The sequence below is a fragment of the Oncorhynchus mykiss genome, chromosome 9 (genome assembly GCF_057628025.1).
Source record: "Oncorhynchus mykiss isolate SJ-2025 chromosome 9, ASM5762802v1, whole genome shotgun sequence".
NCBI classification, from domain to species: Eukaryota; Metazoa; Chordata; class Actinopteri; order Salmoniformes; family Salmonidae; genus Oncorhynchus; species Oncorhynchus mykiss.
In genome coordinates, this window is record NC_143030.1 from 58,021,689 (window position 1) to 58,048,786 (window position 27,098).

At 41.0% G+C, this 27,098-nt stretch overlaps 1 protein-coding gene across 2 annotated transcripts in view; it reads left to right on the forward strand.

Moving 5' to 3' along the window:
- Positions 1-27,098, forward strand: part of ano11 (anoctamin 11) — a 67,052-nt gene that overhangs the window by 20,840 nt on the left and 19,114 nt on the right. The window contains exons 18-22 of one of the 2 annotated variants that reach the window (XM_090184700.1): positions 1,661-1,797; positions 2,216-2,421; positions 2,650-2,786; positions 8,366-8,456; positions 8,826-8,988. In XM_090184700.1, coding sequence (XP_090040826.1) covers positions 1,661-1,797; positions 2,216-2,421; positions 2,650-2,786; positions 8,366-8,456; positions 8,826-8,988 — 734 coding nt within the window. Of the gene's footprint in view, positions 1-1,660; positions 1,798-2,215; positions 2,422-2,649; positions 2,787-8,365; positions 8,457-8,825; positions 8,989-14,249; positions 14,645-27,098 lie in introns of those variants that run through there. The other variant, XM_021616228.3, reaches the window with a different exon arrangement.

Here is a 27,098-nt window from a genome sequence, read left to right on the forward strand (position 1 = left end):
ACATACAAGTCACACAGGCATATTGTATATTTATACTTTCTGACTAGGCGGAGTCACCTTATATGACTAGGATAGAAATCTGGCTATGTTGCTAGGCAAGAACAAACACTCTGTTCCTCTCATTGGTATTGTCATGGGTATGTAAGTGTGTGTGTGTGTGTGGACTGTAGATAAAGGGTTGTTATAGCGGGCCTCTCTGGCCCCCCTCCCAGAGGTTTCTTCTCTCTTCAACTGTTGACCTTATCTTGAGTTGAGTACCACATCCCTCCTGGTACTAATTTCCCCGAAACTGGCCTGCCTTATCAGGAACTGACTAGATTGTTGCTCTTTACCTCCTTCCTTAGGAATTTAAAATTCAACATTAAGATGTTTTGGAAAATTGCCTCTTGTCTCACCCAGTAACTTCCCATACACAAAGTTCCTATTCACCCTTAAACGTAATCAATAAGTTATAATATGGTGACAGGAAAAAGTATATTTCAAGTTAGAATCCAACACTACATAATCTCTGTACCCAAGACATACAATTATCTGTAAGGTCCATCAGTTGAGCAGTGATTTTCAAGCACAGATTCAGCCACAAAGACCAGGGAGGTTTTCCAATGTCTCGCAAAGAAAGGCACCTATTGGTAGATAGGTCAATTTTTTTTTTAAAGCAGACAATTAATATCCCTTTGAGCATGGTGAAGTTATTACCCTTTGGATGGTGTATCAATACACCCAGTCACTACAAATATGCAGGCGTTCTTCCTAACTCCGTTGCCGGAGAGGAAGCAAACTGCTCAGGGATTTCACCATGAGGCCAATGTTGACTTTAAAACAATTACAGAGTTTAATGGCTGTGATAGGATAAAACTGAGGATGGATCAACAACATTGCAAAACACGCATCCTGTTTGCAACAAGGCACTAAAGTAAGTTCTGCAAAAAATGTGGCAAAGACATTTAACTTTTTGTCCGGAATACAAAGTGTTATATTTGGGGCAAACCCAGTACAAGACATTACTGAGTACCACTCTCCATATTTTTAAGCATAATGTTGGCTGCATCATGTTATAGGTATGCTTGTAATCATTAAGGACTGTGGAGTTTTGCAGAATGAAAAATAAACGGAATGGAGCTAAGCACAGGCAAAATCCTAGAGGAAAACCTGGTTCAGTTTGCTTTCCACCAAACACTGGGAGATGAATTCACCATTTAGCAAGACAGTAACCTAAAACACAAAGCCAAATCTATGCTGGTGTTGCTTACTAAGAAGACAGTAAATGTTCCTGAGTGGCCGAGTTACAGTTTTGACCTAAATCGGCTTAAAAATTCATTTGAACCCCTTTTTTTTATCCCCAATTTCAATCTTGTCTCATCGCTACAGTTCCCCAAACGGGCTCGGGAGGCGAAGGTCGAGTCATGCGTCCTCCGAAACATGACACGCCAAACCACGCTTCTTAACACCCGCCCACTTAACCTGGAAGCCAGCCGCACCAATGTGTCGGAAGAAACACAGTTCACCTGATGATTGAGGTCAGCCTGTAGTATACTGTACTGCTGTATTGGCCCAGCCAGCAAATGAGCCATTGTGGTGGTGCTGAGAAATGCTCTCTCTATTTAAATTGCTCATTCTCTCCTCTCTTCTCCTCCCTCTCCTCCTTTCCTCCTCTCCTTAGTAAGGTGAAGGCATGGCAACAGAAGAGGGCGCTGAATAAGGTGCGGGGAACGCAGAACTCCCAGGAGCCTCGGCGGTGGGAGGAGGACTATCAGCTGGTGGAGTGCGAGGGCCTGTTTGAGGAGTACCTCGAGATCGGTAAGACAACAACCACACTCTGAGACTCTCAGAATATATTCCTTATGGATTTAGTGGATTTTTATTGCAAACATGCAAATGCAATATTTGAAGGCTAAAAGTTGATGAATTACATAAAGTGTAAATCCATCAAGTTAGTAGAACTCAAAACTCAGGGATTTCACTGTTCAGGGACACAAACAAACAAAGAACAAACACAAATCGGTTTGCATACATAAAAATGTGTGAATCTTGCTGTATCAATAGTGCATTTCTTTTTTGTTCTTTCAAGTGGATATTGTTGGTGTATTGTCAATGCATTACTTTCTTATATTATCATAAGAATAAAGACAAATCCCTCCCGTCAACTCCCCCCACCCTTATCCCTCGACTTCCTCAGTAGAGTTGCTAACTTATGACCTTCTCCATTCGTCCACAGTGCTTCAGTTTGGCTTCATCACAATCTTCGTGGCTGCGTTCCCCCTGGCACCGCTCTTTGCCCTACTCAACAACTGGGCCGAGGTGCGCCTGGATGCCCACAAGTTTGTGTGTGAGTACCGGCGGCCTGTTGCCGAGCGCGCTCAGAACATAGGCGTGTGGTTTAACATCCTGGAGGCCCTGTCGCACCTGTCCGTCATCGTCAACGTGAGTCGCACAGTGGTGCTCTCATCATTACCCGTGTGCTGTATTTTTTTTTTAACACCTGGTCTGAAAACATCTGATAAACTTTTATTTTGTAATGTCACTTTAAGCAGTACATTAAAAGGATTCTAATATTATTATGTCTATTATTATGTCGAGTTTTTATAATTTGTGTTCATTTTAATTTACTGTACCATAAAATAATTTTGTATGTCAAACTACCCCTTTCAGGCTTTCTTGATCGCCTTCACGTCGGATTTCTTACCACGACTGCTCTACCAGTACAAGTTTGACAACGATCTGAACGGATATGTTAATTTCACTCTGGCCTATGCTCCTCCCAGCTACACCAGCCATCCCATGTGCAGGTAACTGTGATCATAAATACACACCTGAACATAATATAGTAGATATAGTATAGCTGTTGTACATACTTAAAGGCATGGTTCAGTGAAATGACATGTTTAGATATGTGATTCCATTGCTTGGCAGCAAAAATTGCAGTCACAGAAAAGGAGTGACTGCAATCCACATTTTGGTGTTGTTAAAGGGATAGTGCGAGATTTTTGCAATTAAGCCCTTTATCTACATCAGGGATGGGCATTTTTGATGGGGTGGGGGCCACAAAAAATCTGAGCTCATCATGAGGGGCCACAGTGGCTCGCGGGTCTGCGTACCCAAATACATCCCCACCTTGCGAGTGTGATTGTGGAGGCCAGGTCATCTGTTGCAGCACTCTCTTTCTTGGTCAAATATCCCTTAAACAGCCTGGAGGTGTGTTTTGGGTCATTGTCCTGTTGAAAAACAAATTATAGTCTCACTAAGTGCAAACCAGATGGGATGGCGTATCGCTGCAGAATGCTGTGGTAGCCATTCTGGTTAAGTGTGCCTTGATATCCAAATAAATCACAAGAGAGTGTCATTGGCAAAGCACCTCCACACCATCACACCTCCTCCTCCATGCTTCAAGGTGGGAACCACACATGCGGAGATCATCCATTCACCTACTCTGCGTCTCACAAAGACATGGCAGATGGAACCAAAAAGCTCCCATTTTGACTCATCAGACCAGAGGACAGATTTCCACCAATCTAATGTCCATTGCTTATGTTTCTTGGCCCAAGCAAGTTTCTTCTTCTTATTGGTGTCCTTTAGTAGTGGTTTCTTTGCAGCAATTTGACCATGAAGGCCTGATTCATGTAGTCTCCTCTGAACAGTTGATGTTGAGATGTATCTGTTACTTGAACTCTGTGAAGCATTTATTTGGGCTGCAATCTGAGGTGCAGTTAATTGCCGATTTCTGAGGCTGGTAACTCTAATAAACTTATCCTCTGCAGCAGAGGTAACTCTGGGTCTTCCTATCCTGTGGCGGGCCTCATGAGAGCTTGCTTCATCATAGCACATGATTGTTTTTGCGACTGCACTTGAAGAAACTTTCAAAGTTCTTGAAATGTTCTGCATTGACTGACCTTCATATCTTAAAGTAATGATGGACTGTCGTTTCACATTGCTTATTTGAGCTGTTCTTGCCATAATATTGACTTGCTATTTTACCAAATAGGGCTATCTTCTGTATACCAACCCTACCTTGTCACAACACAACTGATTGGCTCAAATGCATTAAGAAGGAAATAAATTCCACAAATAAACTTTTAACAAGGCACACCTGTTAATTTAAATGCATTCCAGGTGACAACCTAGAAGGCCAGCATCCCAGAGTTGCCTCTTCACTATTGACGTTGAGACTGGTGTTTTGCGGGTACTATTTAATGAAGCTTCCAGTTGAGGACTTGTGAGGCGTCTGCTTCTCAAACTAGACACTCTAATGTACTTGTCCTCTTGCTCAGTTGTGCACCGGGGCCTCCCACTCCTCTTTCTATTCTGGTTAGAGCCAGTTTGCGCTGTTCTGTGAAGGGAATAGCACACAGCGTTGTACAAGGTCTTCAGGTTCTTGGCAATTTCTTGCATGGAATAGCCTTCATTTCTCAGAACAAGAATAGACTGACAAGTTTCAGAAGAAAGGTATTTGTTTCTGGCCATTTTGAGCCTGTAATTGAACCCACAAATGCTGATGCTCTAGATACTCACTAGTCTAAAGAAGGCCAGTATTATTGCTTCTTTAATCAGAACCACAGTTTTCAGCTGTGCTAACATAATTGCTAAAGGGGTTTCTAATGATCAATTAGTCTTTTAAAATTATACGCTTGGATTAGCTAACACAACATGCCATATATATGTGTATATATATATATATATGTGTGTATATATATATATATATGTGTATATGTAAATACAGTGGGGCAAAAAAGTATTTAGTCAGCCACCAATTGTGCAAGTTCTCCCACTGAAAAAAATGAGAGAGGCCTGTAATTTTCATCATAGATACACTTCAACTATGACAGACAAAATGAGAAAAAAAATCCAGAAAATCACATTGTAGGATTTTTTATGAATTAATTAGCAAATGATGGTGGAAAATAAGTATGTATGTGTATGTGTGTGTGTGTGTGTGTGTGTGTGTGTGTGTGTGTGTGTGTGTGTGTGTGTGTGTGTACATACAACAATATTTTATTCCTCTCAAATGTTGTGCACAGATTTGTTTACATCACTGTTTGTGAGCATTTCTCATTTGCCAAGATAATCCATCCACCTGACAGGTGTGGCCTATCAAGACATGCACCCACCAACCTCTCAACCGCAGACCACATATAACCATGCCAGTCCAGAACCTCCACATCCCGCTTCTTCATCTGTGGGATCGTCTGAGACCAGCCACACAGACAGCTGATAACACTTTGGGTTTGCACAACTGAAGAATTTCTGCACAAACTGTCAGAAAGCCTTTCAGGGAAGTTCATCTGCATGCTCGTTGTCCTCACCACCACTTGACCTGACTTCTATTTGGTGTCGTAACCGACTTCTGTGGGCAAATGCTCACCTTTGACTGCCACTGACACGCTGGAGAAGTGTGCTCTTCACAAATGAATCCTGGTTTCAACTATACCGTGCAGATGGTGTGTATGGCGTCGTGTGGGTGATCAGTTTGCTGATGTCGACGTTGTGAACAGAGTGCGGTTATAGTTTGGGCAGGCACAAGCTACGGACAACAAACACAATTGCATTTTATCAATGGCAATTTGAATGCACGGAGATACCGTGACGAGATCCTTAGGCCCATTGTCGTGCCATTCATCCACCGCTATCACTTCATGTTTCAGCATGATAATGCACAGCCCCATATCGCGAGGATCTGTACACAATTCCTGGAAGCTGATAATGTCCCAGTTCTTTCATGGCCTGCATACTCACCAGACATGTAACCCATTGAGCATGTTTGGGATGCTCTGAATCGAAGTGAACAACAGCCATTGATGAGGAGTGGGCAACATTCCACAGGCCACAATCAACAGCCTGATCAACTCTATGCGGAGGAGATGTGTCACACTGCATGAAGCAAATGGTGGACACTCAAGATACTGACTGGTTTTCTGATCCACTTTTTTTTTTAAAGGTATCTGTAATCAACAGATGCATATCTGTTATCCTAGTCATGTGAAATCCATAGATTAGGGCCTAATGAATTTATTTCCATTGACTGATTTCCTCATATGAACTGTAACTCAGTAAAATGTTTGAAATTGTTGCGTGTTGCGTTTATATTTTGGTTCAGTGAGTATACTGAGCATTACGTTCCGCAGGGATTCTGGCCTATGTTGACTCCAACGCTTCCCACCGTTGTGTCAAGTTAGCTGGATGTCTGTTGGGTGGTGGACCATTCTTGATACACACGGGAAACTATTGACTGTAAAAAAAACACCAGCATTGCAGTTCTTGACACAAACTGGTGCACCTGGCACCTACTATCATACCCCATTCAAAGGCACTTAAATATTGTGTCTTGCCCATTCAGCCTCTGAATGCCACACATACACAATCCATATCTCAATTGTCTCAAGGCTTAAAAATCCTTATTTAACCTGTCTTCTCCTCTTCATCTACACTGATTTGAAGTGGATTTAACAAGTGACATCAATAAGCTTTCACCTGGAGTCACTTGGTCAGTCTGTGTCAGTTGTTTTTCGTGTTTTGTATGCTCAGTGTATATAAAATATATTACTTTATTTGTAAAATGTATCTGCAGGCTTACAACAATGGCGTCCCTCAGGGCCTCCAGTTGCCCATCCCTGATCTTTGGCTTAATTGCCAAAATCTTGCTCTATCCCTTTGTCATGTCTTTGCTATGCCGGATTAAGTGATATGACATGCTATTCTATAAAGTAATTTCTCTGTAATTAATATTACCTGATTGAACTAATCATGTAAATGTAATTAACTAGGAAGTCGGGGCACCACAAAATAATGTTTATAGAGCTGTTATCTTCCGAATTAACTCTTACAGACCTAGTAATCTTTTACATCAGTAGCAGTTAATTATTAATCGTCACCTTATTCAATCTCATCTGAACATCTGGTTATCTTCACGAACCCTGGCTAACAAGTTGAATCAGCAATACAATTTTTTCTTTATTATTTATTTACTAAATACATAAAAAGTCACACAGAATTACATAAACACAGGATGGATCATACATTGATTACTAATTATGTCATACATGAAAAACGTCCCTGGTGGACGGAGCCAAAATGACGACTGGTTACACAAAGGAAAGGGGGTTGGGTTTGAATGAAAGCGCGGGGAGACTGAGGAACAAAAGGTTCTGTGTCTCTATCGGACATTAGGAGCTATGCTATCGTAAATACAGAATCTTATGCATTCTAAATAACCGCCCATTTGGAAAAGAAAAATGCAATAAATATTTACTCTGAGCTGCGATTCGATCGGTTGGTCGTAGATGGAAGGCCGGGTTGTCCTTTGAAGAATGTCAGGTGGTAGAACGGATACTTGGTAGTACCGTCATCGTGTGGTAAAATGACTACTTTGTCCGTCCTTTCCTAGCCCACGTTTACAGCTGCTGTTGCTAACGCAACGGCTAGGAGGTATCACTTCTTTAGTGAATAAAAGTTCAAAGTTCATACCAAGTTGCCATGCTATATGCTCATGCTATATTCTGGCTGGTATCGTCGAAATTCATCCTTCCAACGTGTAGATCGTCACCTTCACGTTGAGATTCGATGCTAATTTCGTTAAGTTCTTGTTGTTCAACCAGAGCTCACGCTGAGGTTGGCTTAGTTCTGTAGGTGATCTTGTCCTTTTAACACAGGGACCGCAAGTCCTCACGTCCTTGGAACAGAAAGTAGTATTTTTGTCAACGGGCTTATATCGTGGTGAAGAGAAGGGCGTGTTTCATAGTTTACAACCAATGTCTGTTCACTTGGGCGGGGCCTCTGAGTGAGCAGAGTTTACTCTATGACAAACCTTTCTCTCATTAAGAAGCTAAAATTACATTTCATCTTTTCACAAATAGTTTCATATTTAAACATTTAAATTGCACAACAATTCCATGTGAATCTGATAACTAGAATGTGTAGACTTTCCAAGATACAGTTTATGCCATACTATCATTAGTAGTAATGTCTCAGACAACAACTGATCTGACATCATATTCATTAAGTACCAATGCATATTTTCAACTGGGTGGATTATCAAAATATGGTTCTGTTTCCCACCTTTTGATGTTACCAGACTCTGGATGTTAACAAAGGCTTTCCAAGAATCAACTCTATAATGTAGAGAGAGAGAAAAGGGGAAAGCTATTTATGGGGGTCATTAACCTCCCCCAACAGGCCAACATCATGACACCTTTAAACTATCCAACTGCTAACAAATGCTATAAGCATTTTTATACCAAAACTCCATGAAAGTCGAATTCTCCTGTTTTAGCATGTTTTAAATGTCATGCCCAAGTCTGTCCAGTAGAGGGCACAATTGATGTTTGCAACCCTGATCTGTTGTTCTTACCCTGACTGTGTGCTCTGTTGTCTGTAGATATAAAGCCTTTAGGGACAACAATGGAAATTACACTCTGATTTACTGGGAACTCCTGGCTGTGAGGTTAGGCTTCATCATCGCTTTTGAGGTACGCAAGGATCTGTCTGTCTGTCTGTCTGTCTGTCTGTCTGTCTGTTTTGTATTCTTTCTGTTATACTGTGCCATGTCCACCTTTCTATTCATTACTTGTCTTGTCCTGTTCTTAACCCCTTATCTACTACCTGTGTATGTTATTGTGTACCTTTGCCTCTCCATCCTCACATGGTATTTTACTCTTTAATATTTTATCACCTTAATACTGCTCTTCTCAGAATCCCTCTACTTCCACTGAAGTTTCTCTGTAATTTCACCCTCGGTACTCTTTTCCATCTCTGCCTCTCTCTGTCTCTCTCTCTCTATTCTCTACCTTCCTGTCACCGCTAATGTGTGCTATTTTTCCCTCCCTCCCTCTCTTCAGCATGTGGTGTTCATTGTCCTGCGAGCGATAGACTGGATGGTGCCGGACGTCCCTGAGTCTCTGGGGCTGAAGGTGAAGAGGGAGCGCTACCTGGCCAAGCAGGCCCTGGCAGACAACCAGGAGGCCCTGTTGGTGAGTCATCAAGGTTCGGCCTCCAGCCAAGGTTAGTGGAACACAGCGATGCTCACACACCCTCACCACACACACACTGCTTTGCTGCACGGAATCATTGTGCTGGTCAGGTCGGTCAGGTCGTTATTGCAAAAGAGAATGTGTTGTAATTTGTCATGACTTTCCTGGGTAAATAAATGCACAAAACACAGACAGGCACACTCACACACACCCACTGCAAGACACCATTGGCCCCACCTCCTCCACTTTCATGCTGTATCATTGACCTACCAAAGAAGCAATGCAAAGTCATCAGCTTGTCTTTGATATGTCCTGGATCCCTTAAAAGGCTTCCTGGTTTGTCTCCTTTCCATCATGACCGGTGATAAACGTACACTTAATGGGTTTCCACCACCTTGCCATTTTAACCTGTCCAAGGTCTTTCAAATCAATTGTCATCAGGAGAGCTGATTGTGGACTACAGGAAAAGGCGGGCCTGTTCGCCCCCCATTAACATTGAGAGAAAGCATATTAAAACTATTGGGGGACACAGGCTCTAATGTGTTCACTCACCTCACTCCATTGTTTGATACAGTGCCAATAGTAAAACACCCATTACCTCATTAGGGAGTGTGTTATCCATGTTAAATATTATACCTGTGGCTACTCATTAGCTAGGGCTCCTGTTCATATGAAATTATACAGACGTACAGTAAGTCATTAAGGATATGAATTGATGACTCGTGGGGAGTCCCAAATGGCTCCCTATTCCCTACGGTAGTGCACTACTTTTGACCAGGGCATCCATAGGGCTCTGGTCAAAAGTAGTGCACTATATTGGGAATAGGGTGCCATTTGGGACTCAGACACGCTCATTGAATCCACTGTAAATTTCCTGGAGTATTATGGGTGGTAAAACAGGAGACATGTTGAAGTAACTGCTTGACTGAATTTATCAAAATCTGCTGTATAAGTAGAGCAAGTTACATATTATACTATCACTGAAACCAATTTGGTCTTAATAAATTAATTGCAGACTTTATAGCCTTTTAAATGCCCCCCCACCAAAGGCTTGACTCATTAACATTACACTGCTCAAGTTAGCAGCTAGCCTGGTTGCTCTGTCATTCATACTAAAAAAAATCTGATTCTGTTGTCTGCCGAGTTGACAATCTAGTTGTGCACGAACATGTGCGTACACACACATACGCACACATACACACACATAAGCAATGGCTAACCACACGCAATGTTTAAAGACTGGACTACAATGGTCATAATATGGCCCCAGAAATGCTCAAGTGCTCAAAGCCTAACCCATAAAACATTAACCTAAGTTAATGCATCCATAACGCTCTTCCCCTGGAATGTGTAGTCTCTCTCTCTCTCGCCGCATCCCATCAGCACGAGACTGGTGCTTTCTCACCCATTGTTTCTCTTTGTGGTCGTGTCAGTTGTGTGGTGGTGTGTGTGCTTCCCTGTGTTCTGACCATGCCGTTTTGGTCGTTGTGTTTCTTGTCGTGAAGGTCTTGGATGGGGTGAGTAGACAATCTCACTCCTGCAGTCTGTTGTGTTTCTATTAGGTATATATACTCAGTGTACGAAACATTATGAACACCTGCTTTTTCCATGACATAGACTGACCAGGTGAATACAGATGAAAGCTATGATCCACATGTTAAATCCACTTCAATCAGTGTAGATTAATGGGAGAAGAGGTTAAAGAAGGATTTTTAAGCCTTGAGACAATTGAGACATGGATTGTGTATGTGTACCATCCAGAGGGTGAATGGGCAAGACAAAATATGTAAGTGCCTTTGAATGGGGTATGGTAGTAGATGCCAGGTGCACCAGTTTGTGTCAAGAACTGCAATGCTGCTGGGTTTTTCACACTCAACAGTTTGCCATGCTTGTCAAGAATGTTCCACCACCCAAAGGACATCCAGTGAACTTGACACAATTGCGGGAAGCATTCGAGTCAACATGGACCAGCATCCCTGTGGAAAGCTTTCATCACCTTGTAGAGTCCATGCCCCAACGAATTGAGGCTGTTCTGAGGGCAAAAGGGGGCTGTGCAACTCAGTATTAGGAAGGTGTTCTTAATGTTTTGTACACTCAGTGTATGTAATATTCTGATATGAAGTTTAAGGGGGACAACAAGAAAGGCCATTCTTATCAATCCATAAAAGATGATGTCTTGTAAAATGAGTTTTATGCTATAACTCAGTAACATAATATGATGTAGCACATTTGTGTCTACTGTCTGAATGTTTGCTCTTGTGTGCTTCAGTGTTCTCTACAGTTGTTCTAACTAAAGCTGTACTCATGTTGTCTCTCCTTCCTCATTTTCTCCCTGAACAAACTCAACTGTACTGTATGCCTCGAAGCAAGCAACGCGTCCTTTGGCAACATGAGTTAGAACAGTAGTGCTGAACTTCTGCACCCAAGAGAAGCAGAACAGATGGAGAGGAGGGGTAGAGGGAGATAAGAGATTCCTTTGCATTTCGGGTCCCATCAATGGATTTGTTTCCCTGTTGCTCTCCGTCTGTTGTCTATGGTCAGTCTCTAGGTTTGTTTACGGAAGGGATGACTTATCCGCAAAGGGCCGGTGTGGTTGCAGGTATTTGTTCTAGCCAAGCTGTAACACATCTGATTCAATGACCAACTTATAGTCTTTCATTAAAACTTTGATTATTTTAATAAGATTTGTTACTGCTGGGCTGGGACAAAACCTGGCACCTACAGTGGCTTTTTGCTGGTAATATTGGCCAGAACGGCCACCACCTGGTTTTCAGTATGTGAGAGTGGGTTTGTATTGTTCCAATTTTTTTGCTTGAATATTAGCAGATGACTAGACCTACTTCAACTCTGATGATTTGTAATGCTCTCACTGTGTTAAATGGACAAGCTTGATTTACTCAAACAGTAATGTTGTCTTCACTTTTCTTCAGACAGCCTGCTCTGTTGTGTATAGGTATACATAAATATTTATATATGTGAAACTGGTCCTGCTTTTCTATACTATCACTACACTATATTTGTATGGAGATAAAACCCGAAACATATCTTGTTTATCTTGTTGGTATAAGAGTTACTGCTGTACTATCATAGGATTGAAGTCCTCCTGCATGTGTTACCCGTTTTGTGCAAACTGTTTTGCATTTCAATATTAATAATGTTTACATACTGTTTTAATTACTTTATATATATATATATATATATATATATATATATATATATATATATATATATATATATATATATATATATATATATATAATGTATTTTATTAATGGCTCATCCTATATAACTACTGCTGTACACACATTTATATTCAGATACTGTCCATAATGTCTATACACATCATTCACAGACACATATACAGTATTATTTATATTCTGGACTCATTTCTGGAAGCTAATTTCCTGCAATTCTATCAATTTTCCTACGTGTTTTTGTACTGTGTACTTACAGTACATATTGTATTCTTGACATAGCTCATTGTAGTATTTATACTATTGTACATTGAATTTTAGTTACACTGTTTATACACACCACATACTTATTTATATGTTGTATTCTTGACATAGGTCACACTAATATTTCTACTGCTCTATATATAATTTCTAGTATATCTTTTGTAAATTCATCCAATGTATACACTGTACTTATAGATTGCATTTGGATTACTGTTACAGTGCTATTTTCGTTGTTAATTGGATTCGTTCCGACATTTCTTGATTTCTTCTTGTTCTTTCCGTTTTTTTTGGTTTTTGAAATGAATTATTTGTGTACCTGTTTGATATTTCACTGCATTGTTAGGTGCTACTAACATAAGCATTTCACTGCACCCGCTACAACATCTGCTTGGTTGGATGAATTTGACATTTTTGATCCTCCAAATACATTTTCAAAGTGCTAGATACTGCCGTTGTCAAATAAAATCTCAAATATGTTCTCAAATTTCGAAATGCCGAAGAACTTATCTTACCAAAAAATCTCCTCCTCCCTTCCTCCCCACTCGCTCGGAAACATGACCCCCTCAGAAAATGAGAAATCCAGACAGATGAAACCCCTCTGATTTATTAGGAGTCAGAGAGAGACAGGTGTTCTGTTAATGATTTCTCTCCCTCCTTTCCCTCTTCTCCTACGCACCCTTCCAAAATATTCCTATTGCCTTGGGCAACTCTCTCTCTCTCTCGCCCTGTCTCTTTTCTCTCTCTCTCGCCCTCTCTCTCTACTGCTGTAGCGTTCATGTTTTGATTGTTATGATTGCTGTGAGTGTGTTCCTTTGCCATTCAGCCTGCAGGAAGTGTGCGCTAGTACATGTCAACTAGTGGAGGCAGGTATGCAACGTGGACAGGGCCTCCAACAGACACTGTGTGTGTCCCAAATGGCACCATATTCTATATACTGTAGTACACTACACTACTTGTCAAAAGTCATGCACGATGTAGGCAATAAGGTGCCATTTAGGACAGAGACACTGTACTAATAGTTCTCCCCTTATACCTCAACACCACACTTAACAGAGCAGGGAAGCACTCAAAGGCAGGGAGTGAGAACCCATAACACCACCCAATGGTATTCAGTTGATGTGTTGATTGAAAAGTGTCAACTTGTCATTTATCCACAAACAAGTTGCCATTGTAAGATTGAATGTACAATATTGAGTAGTTATGAAAGCACATCAACTGCCAACTAGAGACAGAATTTATATGATTGATTTCTGGATAATTGTTAGACATCATGAAAATAAAACTCAGAAAGTCAACTTCAAAACACATCAGTGTTAACTGTTGTTTTTTAAATGTTTAATTACGGAGTTACAGTGCTAGAGAGGTAGAAGCCAAGGAGTTCAAGCATGTCTTGCAGATACTTTCTTTCTGCAAACTGATATTTTTCTACCTACTTAATTACACACACACACACACACACACACACACACACACACACACACACACACACACACACACACACACACACACACACACACATGCCTGAGCACACACACTGTCTACTTCCCACCCCTTTCCCCCTCCTACCTGCCTGCTATCCACTTGCAGTACATTTTTGTTGACACACGAGAATCCGACCCATGCATGCATGCATGCACACACACACACACACACACACACACAGACACACTCTCACACATACTCACAGAGAGGAAATATTTTTCACTCACGCAGATGGCTGCTAGCTCACTCCTCTCTCCCTCTCTTTCTATAAGCAGGTGTTAATATGCAACACTAAACTATTATAGACCAACAAAGAGAGAGGAGAGGGAGGATAGAAAGAATAGGAGAGAGTGCACTACCCCAACAGTAGCAGAGGGAGAGAAAGAGAGCGAGAAGGATTGTGAGCAAGGAGAGGGAGAGCAAAAGCTTAAAGAGGGATCTGCATGGTAAGTAGCCAGAAGAGCGAACACTTAAAACATTTTTTTTTAAACAGCTTTTTGGTGGAGAAGGAGAAGAGGGATACAACGGAGGAGTCTGGACCCTGTCGACCAGTTCACTTGCCTGGGCACACTGGTCTTCAGACGAGTGGAGTAAAAAGTGAAGGAAAACGACTGAAGGGAAAGAAGCCGGGAGGAACACAAGGCAGTCATGGATAGCACATAGAGGCTCAGCCAGACGCTAGGATGGCCTGGATTCTCACACTGTCGCTGGCAACCGTCCAGCACAGAAGCTAAAGATACTCATGAGGTAGTATAGCCTATCTATCCATATGGATTCCTATCTCTCTCTCTCTCTCTCTGTGCATTGTAATGTGGAATGTAGACTCAGTGTGTACCATTGTTAGATGTTGTGACCTTCGGATAAGGGTGTGGTCTGGTATGGGGCGGATTATAATGTTGAATATGAAAGTTAATCCTGTCAAAACCGTGCCATGGTGCTGCTTTCAGACTATTGCTTTGCTGCGGGTCAGATGCATACATTTTGAGGTAGACGGAAAAATAGATAATCAAAAACACCCTCAATTTTACATTATATTGAAAAAAGCACCAGGTCATAATATGTTATTTTCATGGCATTTGAACTGAGAGTGTGTGTTCCTCTAATGTGCAGTCGACATAATGTGCTTTTAGAGTAAGACAGTTTGTGATAGTTCAGGGGTAAATTTTCATTATCATATGGGTGTACTCCATAATATTTCACTGTTATGGAATTAAAATGTATTTTAAAGTGCATTTAACAACTCAATAAATGTAATAGAGTAAAATATGCACAATAACAATCCCTGACATTTGCTCTAATCCAGAGACTGACTTTACAGTCTGAGACAGTATTGTGTACTGTATAAGGATTATGTATCCATATAATGCACACAGGCATCTGTCACTACATATAGATACTTTAGGAACACCACCTAAAGTACAGATTCAAACTTTCACATCAATTATTCATTAAAATTGTAAAATATTATATTAGAAGCGTTCAGTGGTGTAAAGTACTTAAGTAAAAATACAGTATTAACTGTAAATAAAGTATTCACACCCCGTGACTTTTTACACATTTTGTTGTGTTTCAGCCTGAATTTAAAATGGATTACATTTAGATTTTGTGTCAGTGGCCTACAAACAATACCCCATAAAGTCAAAGTGGAATTATGTTTTTAGGAATGTTTTGAAATGAATTAAAAGAAAAAGCTGAAATGTCTTGAGTCAGTTAGGAAAGCTAAGACTAGCTTTTTCAAACAGAAATGTGTATCCTGTAGCACTAATTCCAAAATGTTTTGGGACACTGTAAAGTCCATGGAGAATAAGAGCACCTCCTCCCAACTGCCAACTGCACTGAGGCTAGGAAACACTGTCACCACCGACAGATCTACGATAATTGATCATTTCAATAAGCATTTTCCTACGGCTGGCCATGCTTTCCACCTGGCTACCTCTACCCTGGCCAAAAGCTCAGCACCCCCTGCAGCAACTTGCCCAAGCCCCCCCCCCCCCCCCCCTCCGCCTCTCCTCCGCCCAAATCCAGACAGCTGATGTTCTGAAAGAGCTGCAAAATCTGGATCCCTACAAATCAGCTGGGCTAGACAATCTGGACCCTCTCTTTCTAAAATTATCAGCTGAAATTGTTGCAACCCCTATTACTAGCCTGTTCCACTTCTCTTATCGTCTGAGATCCCCAAAGACTGGAAAGCTGCAGCGGTCATCTCTTCAGGGGGAGACACTCTAGACCCAAACTGTTATAGACCTATATCCATCCTGCCCTGCTTTCTAAAATCTTCAGAAGCCAAGTTAACAAACAGATCACCGACCATTTCGAATCCCACCGTACCTCAGCCACGATCAAGGTCCTAAACGCTATCATAACCACCATCGATAAAAGATAGTACTGTGCAGCTGTCTTCATAAACCTGGCCAAGGCTTTTGACTCTGTCAATCACCGCATTCTTATCAGCAGACTCAATAGCCGTGGCTTCTCAAAGGACTGCCTCGCCTGGTTCACCAACTACTACTCAGACAGAGTTCAGTGTGTCAAATCGGAGGGCCTGTTGTCTGAACATCTAGCAGTCTCTATGGGGGTGCCACATGGTTCAATTCTTGGGACGACTCTTTTCTCTGTATATATCAATGATGTTGCTCTTGCTGCTGGTGATTATCTGATCCACCTCTACACAGATGACACCATTCTGTATACTTCTGTCCCTTCTTTGGACACTGTGTTAACTAACCTCCAGACGTGCTTCAATGCCATTCAACTCTCCTTCCGTGGCCTCCAACTGCTTTTAAATGCTAGTAAAACTAAATGCATGCTCTTCAACAGATTGCTGTCCGCAAATGCCCGCCTAGCATCACTACTCTGGACGGTTCTGACTTAGAGTATGTGGACAACTTCAAATATCTAGGTGTCTGGTTAGACTGTAAACTCTTCTTCCAGACTCACATTAAACATCTCCAATCCAAAATTAAATCTAGAATTGGCTTCCTATTTTGCAACGAAGCCTACTTCACTCATGCTGCCAAACATACCCTCTTAAAACTGACTATCCTACCGATCTTTGACATCGGCGATGTCATTTACAAAATAGCCTCCAACACTCTACTCAGCAAACTGGATGTAGTCTATCACAGTGCCATCTGTTTTGTCACCAAAGCCCTATATACTACCCACCACTGCAACCTGTATGCTCTCGTTGGCTGGCCCTCACAACATAATTGTCGCCAAACCCACTGTCTCCAGGTCATCTGTAAGTCTTTGCTAGGTAAAGCTAGGTCTTTGCTTATTTTTATGTTATTTATTTATTTATTTAACCTTTATTTAACCAGGTAGGCTAGTTGAGAACAATATCTCAGCTCACTGGTCACCATAGCAACATCCGCCCGTTTCACGAGCTCCAGCAGGTATATTTCACTGGTCATCCCCAAAGCCAACACTTCCTTTGGCCGCCTTCACTTCCAATTCTCTGCTACCAATGACTGGAACGAATTGCAAAAATCACTGAAGCTGGAGTCCTATATCTCCCTCTCTAACTTTAAGCATCAGCTGTCTGAGCAGCTTACCGATCACTGTACCTGTACACAGCCAATCTGTAAATAGCACACCCAACTACCTCGTCCCCATATTGTTTTTTATCCTCTTGCTCTTTTGTACCCCAGTATCTCTACTTGCACATCATCATCTGCACATCTATCACTCCAGTGTTAATTCCAAATTGTAAATATTTTGCTGGCTGATTTATTGCCTTACCTTCCTACTCTTCTACATTTGCACACACTGTACATAGATTTTTCTATTGTGTTATTGACTACGTTTGTTTATGTGTAACTCTGTGTTGTTGTTTTTGTCGCACTGCTTTGCTTAATCTTGGCCAGGTCGCAGTTGTGAGAACTTGTTCTCAACTGATCTGCCTGGTTAAATAAAGGTGAAATAAAATAAAAATAAGTATTTAACCCATTTTTTTAATGGCAAGCCTAAATAAGTTCAGGAGTAAAAATGTGCTTGACCAGTCACATAATAAGTTGCATGGACTCACTCTGTGTGCAATAATAGTGTTTAACATGATATTTGAATGACTACCTCATCTCTGTACCCACACATACAATTATCTGTGAGGTCACTCAGTCGAGCAGTGAATTTCAAACAGATTCAACCACAAAGATCAGGGAGGTTTTCCAATGCCTCACAAAGGGCACCTATTGGTAAATAGGTAAAAAAAAAAAAAAAAATTAAAAGCAGGCATTGAATATCCCTTTGAGCATGGTGAAGTTATTAATTACACTTTGGATGACGTATCAATACACCCAGTCACTACGAAGATACAGACGTCCTTCCTAACTCCCTTGCCGGAGAGGAAGCAAACCGCTCAGGGATTTCACCATGAGGCCAATGGTGACTTTAAAGTAGTTATATGGTTTAATACCTGTGATAGGAGACACCTGAGGATGGATCAACAACATTGTGATTACTCCACAGTACTAACCTAAATGACAGCGGAAAGGAAGGATGCCTGTACAGAATACAAATATTCCAAAACATGCATCCTGTTTTTGTTCTGAATACAAAGTGTTATATTTTGGGCAAATCCAACATAACACATCACTGAGTACCACTCTTCATATGTTAAAGCATGGTGGTGGCTGTATCATGTTATGGGTATGCTTGTCATTGGCAAGGACTAGGGAGTTTTTTAGGATAAAAGGAAACGGAAAAGAGCTAAGCACAGGCAAAATCCTGAAGGAAAACCTGGTTCAGTCTGCTTTCCAACAGACACTTGGAGATAAATGCACCTTTCAGCAGGACAATAACCAAAACACACGGTCAAATATACACTGGAGTTGCTTACCAATACGACATTGAGGGTTCCTGAGTGGCCGAGTTACAGTTTTGACCTAAATCGGCTTGAAAATCTATAGCAAGACTTGAAAATGGCTGTCTAGCAATGATCAACAACCAACTTGACAGAGCTTGAAGAATTTTAAATATAATAATATGCAAATATTGTACAGTCCAGGTGTGCAAAGCTCTTAGAGGCTTACCCAGAAAGACTCAAAGCTGTAATTGCTGCCAAAGGTGATTCTAACATGTACTGACTCAGGGGTATTTATGCAAATTAGATATTTCTGTATTTAATTCTCAATACATTTGTAAACATTTTTAAAAACTTTTTAAAAACTTTGTCATTATGGGATATTGTGTGTAGATAGATGGTTGAATAATTTTGTTTTAATCAATTTTGAATTCAAGCTGTAACAACAAAATGTGGAATAAGTCAAGGGGTATGCATACTTTCTGGAGGCACTGTACTTTAAAGTACTACTTAAGTCGTTTTTGGGGTATCTTTACTTCACTAGTTATATAAAGTACCAGTCAAAAGTTTGGACACACCTACTGTACACATTCAAGGGTTTTTCTTTATTTTTTTCTACATTGTAGAATAATAGTGAAGACATCGAAACTATGAAATGCAATCATGTGGTAACCAAAAAAGTGTTAAACAAAGTAGGCACCCTTTGCCTTGATGACAGCTTTACATACTCTTGGCATTCTCTCAACGAGCTTCATGAGGTAGTCACCTGGAATGTATTTCATTTAACAGGTGTGCCTTGTTAAAAGATAATTTGCAGAATTTCTTTCCTTCTTAATACGTTTGAGCCAATCAATTGTGTTGTGACAAGGTAGGGGTAAAAGACCAAGTCCATATTATGGCAAGAACAGCTCAAATAAGCAAAGAGAAATGACAGTCCATCATTACTTTAAGACACGAAGGTCAGTCAATCAGGAAAATGTCAAGAACTTTGAAAGTTTCTTCAAGTGCAGTCGACCTGTGCAAAAGTGCAAAAACCATCAAGCGCTATGACGACACTGGCTCTCACGAGGACCCACCACAGGAAAGGAAGACCCAGAGTTATTGCTGCTGCAGAGGATAAGTTAGAGTTACCAGCCTCAGAAATTGCAGCCCAAATAAATGCTTCACATAGTTCAAGTAACAGACACATCTCAACATAAACTGTTTAGAGGAGACTGCGTGAATCAGGCCTTCATGGTCAAATTGCTGCAAAGAAACCACTACTAAAGGACACCAATAATAAGAAGACACTTGCTTGTGCCAAGAAACATGAGTAATGGACATTAGACCGGTGGAAATCTGTCCTTTGGTCTGAGTCCAAATTGGAGATTTTTGGTTCCAACTGATGTGTCTTTGTGAGACGCAGAGTAGGTCAACGGAAGATCTCCATGTGTGGTTCCCACATGAAGCATGGAGGAGGAGGGGGTGTGGGGGAGCTTTGCTGGTGACGCTGTCTGTGATTTATTTAGAATTCAAGGCACACTTAACCAGCATGGCTATCACAGCATTCTGCAGCAATATGCCATCCCATCTGGTTTGCGTTATCATTTGTTTTTCAACAGGACAATGACCCAAAACACACTTCCAGGCTGTGTAAGGGCTATTTGACCAAGGAGAGTGATGCCTCAGATGACCTGGCCTCCACAATCACCCGACCTCAACCCAATTGAAATGGTTTGGGATGAGTTGCACCGCAGAGTGAAGGAAAAGCAGCCAACAAGTGCTCAACATATGTGGGAACTCCTTCAAGACTTTTGGAAAAGCCTGTTGGAGAAGCTGGTTGAGAGAATTCCAAGAGTCTGCAAAGCTGTCATCAAGGCAAAGGGTGGCTACTTTGAAGAATCTCAAATATTAAAAATACTTTTCTGGTTACTACATAATTCCATATGTGTTATTTCATAGTTTCAATGTCTTCACTATTATCCTACAATGTAGAAAATAGTAAAAATAAAGAAAACCCTAGAATGAGTAGGTGTGTCCAAACTTTTGACTAGTACTGGATTCTATATATATATTAGTATTCATTACTTTTATGACTTTTAGTTTTAATTTACTACATTCCGAAAGAAAATAATGTACTTTTTACTCCATACATCTTTTCAGACACCCTAAAGTACTTGTTACATTTTTGAATGCTTAGCAGGACAGGGAAATGGTCAAATTCATGCACTTATCAAGAAAACAACCCTACTTTCTCTGGTCTGGCGAACTCACTAAACACAAATTAAGCATTTGTAAATTATATACTGTATGTCTGAGTGTTGGAGTATGCCCCTGGCTATCCGTAATTTAAAAATCAAGAGCATTGTGCTGTCTGGTTTGCCTAATATAAGGAATTTGAAATCATTTATTTTTTACTTTTACTTTTGATACTTAAGTATATTTAAAACCAAATACTTAGACTTTTACTCAAGTAGTATTTTACTGGGTGACTTTCAGTTTTACTTGGGTCATTTTCAGTTAAGGTATCTCTCTTGGGTGCTTTTCCACCACTGGAAGTGTTATTGTTTGCATTGATTCTATTTCCATCTTCTTGGGTACAGTATAGGACATTAGGTTTTGTGAGGCTTTGATGTTGAGGTGTAGTGGTTACAGTAGGAGGCAGGAGCTGTGAGTAGTTGCAGAGCAGGGCAGGTAAGTGCATGTCTGGAATAGGTTGGGGGGGTATTAAATGAACTGTACATTGCTGGAAGTTGGTGCTGTAGTGTTAACACACACTTTCCACGTCTTAGTCTACACCAGGAGACAGTTCAGTTCAGCTGCAGGCCCTCTAGTGACTACACTGTAAACTGAGGAGTGTGTGTGTGTGTGTGTGTGTGTGTGTGTGTGTGTGTGTGTGTGTGTGTGTGTTGCGTGCATTTGTGTTTCTCACAGCAGTGTTTGTGCAGGGAGCGTGTTTTTCTCTCCCTCACTCTGCCTCCTAGCATGTTTGTTTGCCCATTTAACTCTGTGTCTCATAGGAACTGCAATCTGGCTAAGCTGTTTACAGACCTTTTTGAGGAACAAACAACTGATGCAATGATGACATTCAACAGCTTAGCAATATAACTGTTTAGTGCCTGTGAGGCTATTACATGGAGTTTGTCCCAAATAGCACCCTATTCCCTATGTTGGTCAAAAGTGGGGCGGCAGGTAGCCTAGTGGTTAGAGCGTTAGACCAATAACCGAAAGGTTGCTAGATCAAATCCCCGAGCTGACAAGGTTAAAATATGTGGTTCTGCCCCTGAACCAGGAAGTTACCCCACTGTTCATAGGCCATCATTGTAAATAAAAAAATTGTTCTTAACTGACTTGCCCAGTTAAATAAAGGTTCAACAAATAAATACTAGGGAATAGAGTTTCATTTGGGATGCAGGCATGCTCTAATCGGCTTTGTTTTTTTAAACTAAGTTTGATTGAGGCCATGTCCCCAAAGACGACTTCTTGTTTAGATATAGATAGTTGATGTAACACTAATGGCTGTAGTGAGAGAGAGTGCCAAGGTGATGCTTAGAGAATACCCACAAGTAATTTAGTTTGTCTTGTGTATGACTAAGTGTGCTGTCATTGGGAAAAGACTGTGTGTGAGTGTGTGTGCCTGCGTCCGAGCCTGTGCGTGTCTCTGTCTGTGTCGGTGTCTGTGCTGGTTGAATGAATGTGTGTGAGGGTATATCTCTGTGTGTGAGTCTGTGCTACTGATTTGCCTACTGGCTTATAGCATATATCTACTTGCAGAAACGGATAGACATACAACAGCTGCTGCACTCCAGGCTTATACGAGGATCTGTACATAAAAATGAATTAAGAGCCAATGTTTCACTTTACATAAACAGATTCAATATAGATTGCAGAATTGTCCAAGTTGAATGTGTCTTTCATTAGGAAATTAAACATATCCCTTGATCACTGACTGTTTTGCTCCTAAGCATGCATTTTTTAACACCAGAATATATTGCTGTGGGAAGGAAAGTATTGACTGAGTAATTTTATCATTTAGGCAAATATGATAGAATATACCATAACAAATATTGGGTAAAGTTGTGACTAAGCCCTCTTTGGATCAGACCATAATTATTGTGTGGCAGTGGGGGCTTCCCACAGTCTGTGATGTCACAGCCATATAGTAATGTTTGTTGTCTGGGGGAGGTGAAGGAGACAGCCATAACTTGACTGACTCAGACCCCACAGACAAAAACACAGCTGTGGTGGAAACATTGACAGAAGGTTGGTTCAACTATGCCTGGTGGGTTCCTTATCATCACTCATCATTGAGTCAGTGGTAAATCATTCCAGGGAAATGGCCTGTATATTACTATAAACTTAGAATATCCATAATGGTTATTATTAGTTATCATGTTATGACTATGTTAATCTAAGGTTTTCTTGCTGTGAGTCAACAGTTGAGTGATGGTCCTCTGAGTGATGGATTTTTATTTGAGGTCAAGAGTGATGTGCCTTCACTTAGACCTCACTGAGGTTTACAACTTAATTTACTGCAGTGTACACTTTACTCCCTCCCCTTTTCTTTCCTTCATATTCCCTCCCTACGCCCCTCCCCTCCCTCTCTCTGGAGCACCGGCCCCATCACTTGTCACTCAGACAGTCTGTGTGTGTATACATGTATGCACGTGTGTGTGTTTGTGTGTATGCATGTGTGTGCTGTGTATTTAATGTGCACTTGTGGCTTTGTTTGAGTGTGTACACGTATGCATGGGTGAGAGTGGCTAGAGGTGTACAGTGGCTTCGGAAAGTATTCAGACCCCTTGACTTTTTGCACATTTTGTTACATTACAGCCTTATTTTAAAATGCTTTAAATTGTATTCTATTTACACACAATACCCCATAATGACAAAGCAAAAACAGGTTTATAGACATTTTTGCTAATTTATAAAAGTATCACATTTACATAAGTATTCAGACCCTTTATCCAGTAGTTTGTTGAAGCACCTTTGGCAGCGATTACAGCACTGAGTCTTCTTGGGTATGACGCTACAAGCTTGGCACACCTGTATTTGGAGAATTTCTCCCCTTCTTCTCTGCATATCCCCTCAAGCTCTGTCAGGAGCGTCGCTGCATAAATATTATTTTATATATATATTTTTTTATAAGTTACCAAAAATGTAGAAAAAAAACTGTTTTTGCTTTGTCATTATAATAGCAATTCAATCAATTTTAGAATAAGGCTGTAATGTAACAAAATGTGGAAAAAGTCAAGGGGTGTGAATGTACATAGGGCAGCAGTCTCTAAGGTGCAGGGTAGAGTTCCGGGTGGTAGCTGGGTATTGACTGTGTCTTTCATTTAACCCTTATTTTACCAGGTAAGTTCACTGAGAACAAATTATAATTTACAGCAACAACCTGAGGAATATCTACAGGGGGGATGAATGAGCCAATTGGAAGCTGGGGATGATTAGGTGGCCATGATGGTATGAGGGCCAGATTGGGAATTTAGCCAGGAAACCGGGGTTAGCACCCCTAGTCTTACGATAAGTGCCATGGGATCTTTATTGACCACAGAGTCAGGACATCCAATTAACATCCCATCTGAAAGACAGCACCCTGGGGCATTGGGATATTTTGGGGGGGACAAGAGGAAAAAGTGCCTCCTACTGGCCCTTCAACACCACTTCCAGCAGAATCTGGTTTCCCATCCAGGGACCAACCCTGCTTAGTTTCAGAGACAAGCCAGCAGTGAGATGCAGGGTGGTATGCTGCTGGCTAAGGTTCAGGGCAGGGTACTGGGCAGAGGAAGGCTAGTGATGACTGTTTGATGGCCTGGATATAGACGCTGTTTATCAGTCTCTCGGTCCCAGCTTTGCTGCACCTGTACTGTCTCTGTACTCTGTACTGTCTCTAGATGCTAGTGGGGTGAACAGGCTGTGACTCGGGTGGTTGAGGTTCTTGATGATCATCTTAGCCTTCCTGTGGCCCCGTATGCTGTAGATGTCCTGGAGGGCAGGCAGTGTGCCCTCGATGATGTACATATCATTTAAATTGTAAGCAAGTGTGACTTTTTATTATACATTTGACACATTTTCTGTAGTGACATCACGTTGATACGTACAGTACATTGATCAAACGTGGAAAGGATGGAATGATACATCTAAAAATGTACATAACATAAAACAACCAACCAGTTTTTCCCCTTGATGATATCTCATATTTTGAGTGTATTCAGAAAACATATATTTTAAAATACCCATTAGATTCACAAACGTGTCTGTTTCTCCTTTTGTTTATGAGTGTGTGTGGTGATCCTGTATTTGAATGATAAAACAGAGCAGAGAGGAAGCGTGGCTCACGGGCTGTGTGAAAGGCCCTTCCTGACAATGTTTCTTGCACACCCATCTAGAGCTGAAGCCTGCAGGCTGTTCCAACCACTGAGTTGGCTATGGCCTCACATAATCTAAATTGATATAGGGAGGGTTTCACACATGCACATATGCACTCATGCACAATAATACATTTCTGTCCTACAATAAAGTTAAACAGTTCTTCAATCAAAGACAGTTGTGCAGTGTTCTTCATGAGTTAATCCCTTCAGTTGTACATGTTAGTATTCTGTTCAAAAATTAACCCCAGATATGGCTGCAAGGTACAGTGTCTGTCATTTACTTGCCAACTTGAAAGAGAACTATGGAGTTTGTCCTTTGAAATGTTCAAAAGTTAGCATTTTAGCATGACTCCATTTCACCTCCTGAGGCTGTGCTCTTTCATCCTTTGTATCTTCCCCCTACATGCAAAACAAATATTACTGTGTATATTTTAGTAATTTAGCAGATGCTCTTCTCCAGATGAATTAGGGTTAAGTGCCTTGCTCAAGGGCACATAGACAGATTTTTAACCAAGTCAGGTTGGGGATTAGAACCAGCAAACTTCCAGTTACTGGCTCAACACTCTTAACTGCTAGGCTACCTGCCAGCCTATTCAACTTTGAGGTGGTTTCTCTACCAACCCCAATCATGTTTCAAAACAAGCAGCCCTCAGTTGACTTGTCCATACCTGTCCAGATAATAAAGGAGAGAGAAAGACAAAAAATGCTGTCTTGGATCGAAACTGGAGCAGAGAAAGAGGGAGAAGTGGATGAATACCACAGATGCATCAACAGAATGTTCAAAGTACATGTACAAGTTCTGACACATGATCAGATCTGAATTAAGCAATCTTTGATTGAAAGCTGTTTGAGTGGATCTGAACTAAATGTAAATAACACATCAATAACAGAACTTGGGCAAGATTCCTTTGCCTTACTTTTCAAAGTCATAAGTTATTTAAGGCCTTCACAAATGCATCCAAATTTATGGATCTACCATAGTCAATGAAACAGTGCTGTCCATTGTTACGATGATGTGGATTCTCACACAGGATTGTTGAAAAGTTCAAACATCTCAGGGCTTCAGGTTGCTTTGTGATGAGAGGTCTTCAGTTCATCCTTAGCCTACTTTTTACAATTCAATATTATGGCATTCACCCGAATTCAATGCTATTCCTAGAAGAAGATGTAATGTAATTAGTCATTTATCCCCATCTATTACGCAGCATCTTGCAAAATAAATGTAATCTAAATGAGACTAACCTAGATAAATGAACAGATCAATACAAAGCAATAATAGAGCACATTTGCTAATATTTTGATATCTGAATTGAGACAAGAAATCAGCCTTTAATTAGAGTACTTCCTTCATAAACTCATCAGATTTGGATTCAAATACTTTTTTAAATCGTTCAAATATTTTGACTTTACCCTGCCTAAAGTGCCAGATGGGCGGGGATTGCACTTTTGGGACTTTTCTGATGGTTCATTGTGACACAGAAGCTCAATCAAGCACAGCTAAAGTATTTGAAATGATTTCAAATAGTATTTGAACCGCAGGTTTGAAACTTACCCTCCTGACTAAGTCGAGTGTGTGTCTGCTGCTCGTCTCCCTCACACAATCTGTCTCTTTGACAGGGGGGATATTATTGTCGAGGGGACAGGATTTGCTGGTGCACCGAGAGGGGGAAGGCAAAGCTGCAGATGTCTTATTGTTTACATGCGAGAAGCTCCACATTTTTGTGGGCTTTTAAATAATAAATTGTTGTTTGTGCTGTCTGTTAGCTAGGATCCCGACTCTTTGCCGTGTTTGTCGGAGGTCATATACTCAACAAGAAATCTCTCTAATGTTGTGTCCCTCTAATCAAAGACTGCTAAAATCACTCTCTCGCTATACTCAGGTGTGTGTCCGTCCACCAAAGTTCTCCCTGTGTGTCAGTTCTTTGTGCCATGGTAAGCCAGGTTGTCAGTATGTCTTAAAAGGGCAGGGGTAGCTGCCCTAGGATCTGAACAGGCTTAGGACCCTCACCAAGTGTCAACATTAAGGGCACTTTCTTTCCCATCCATG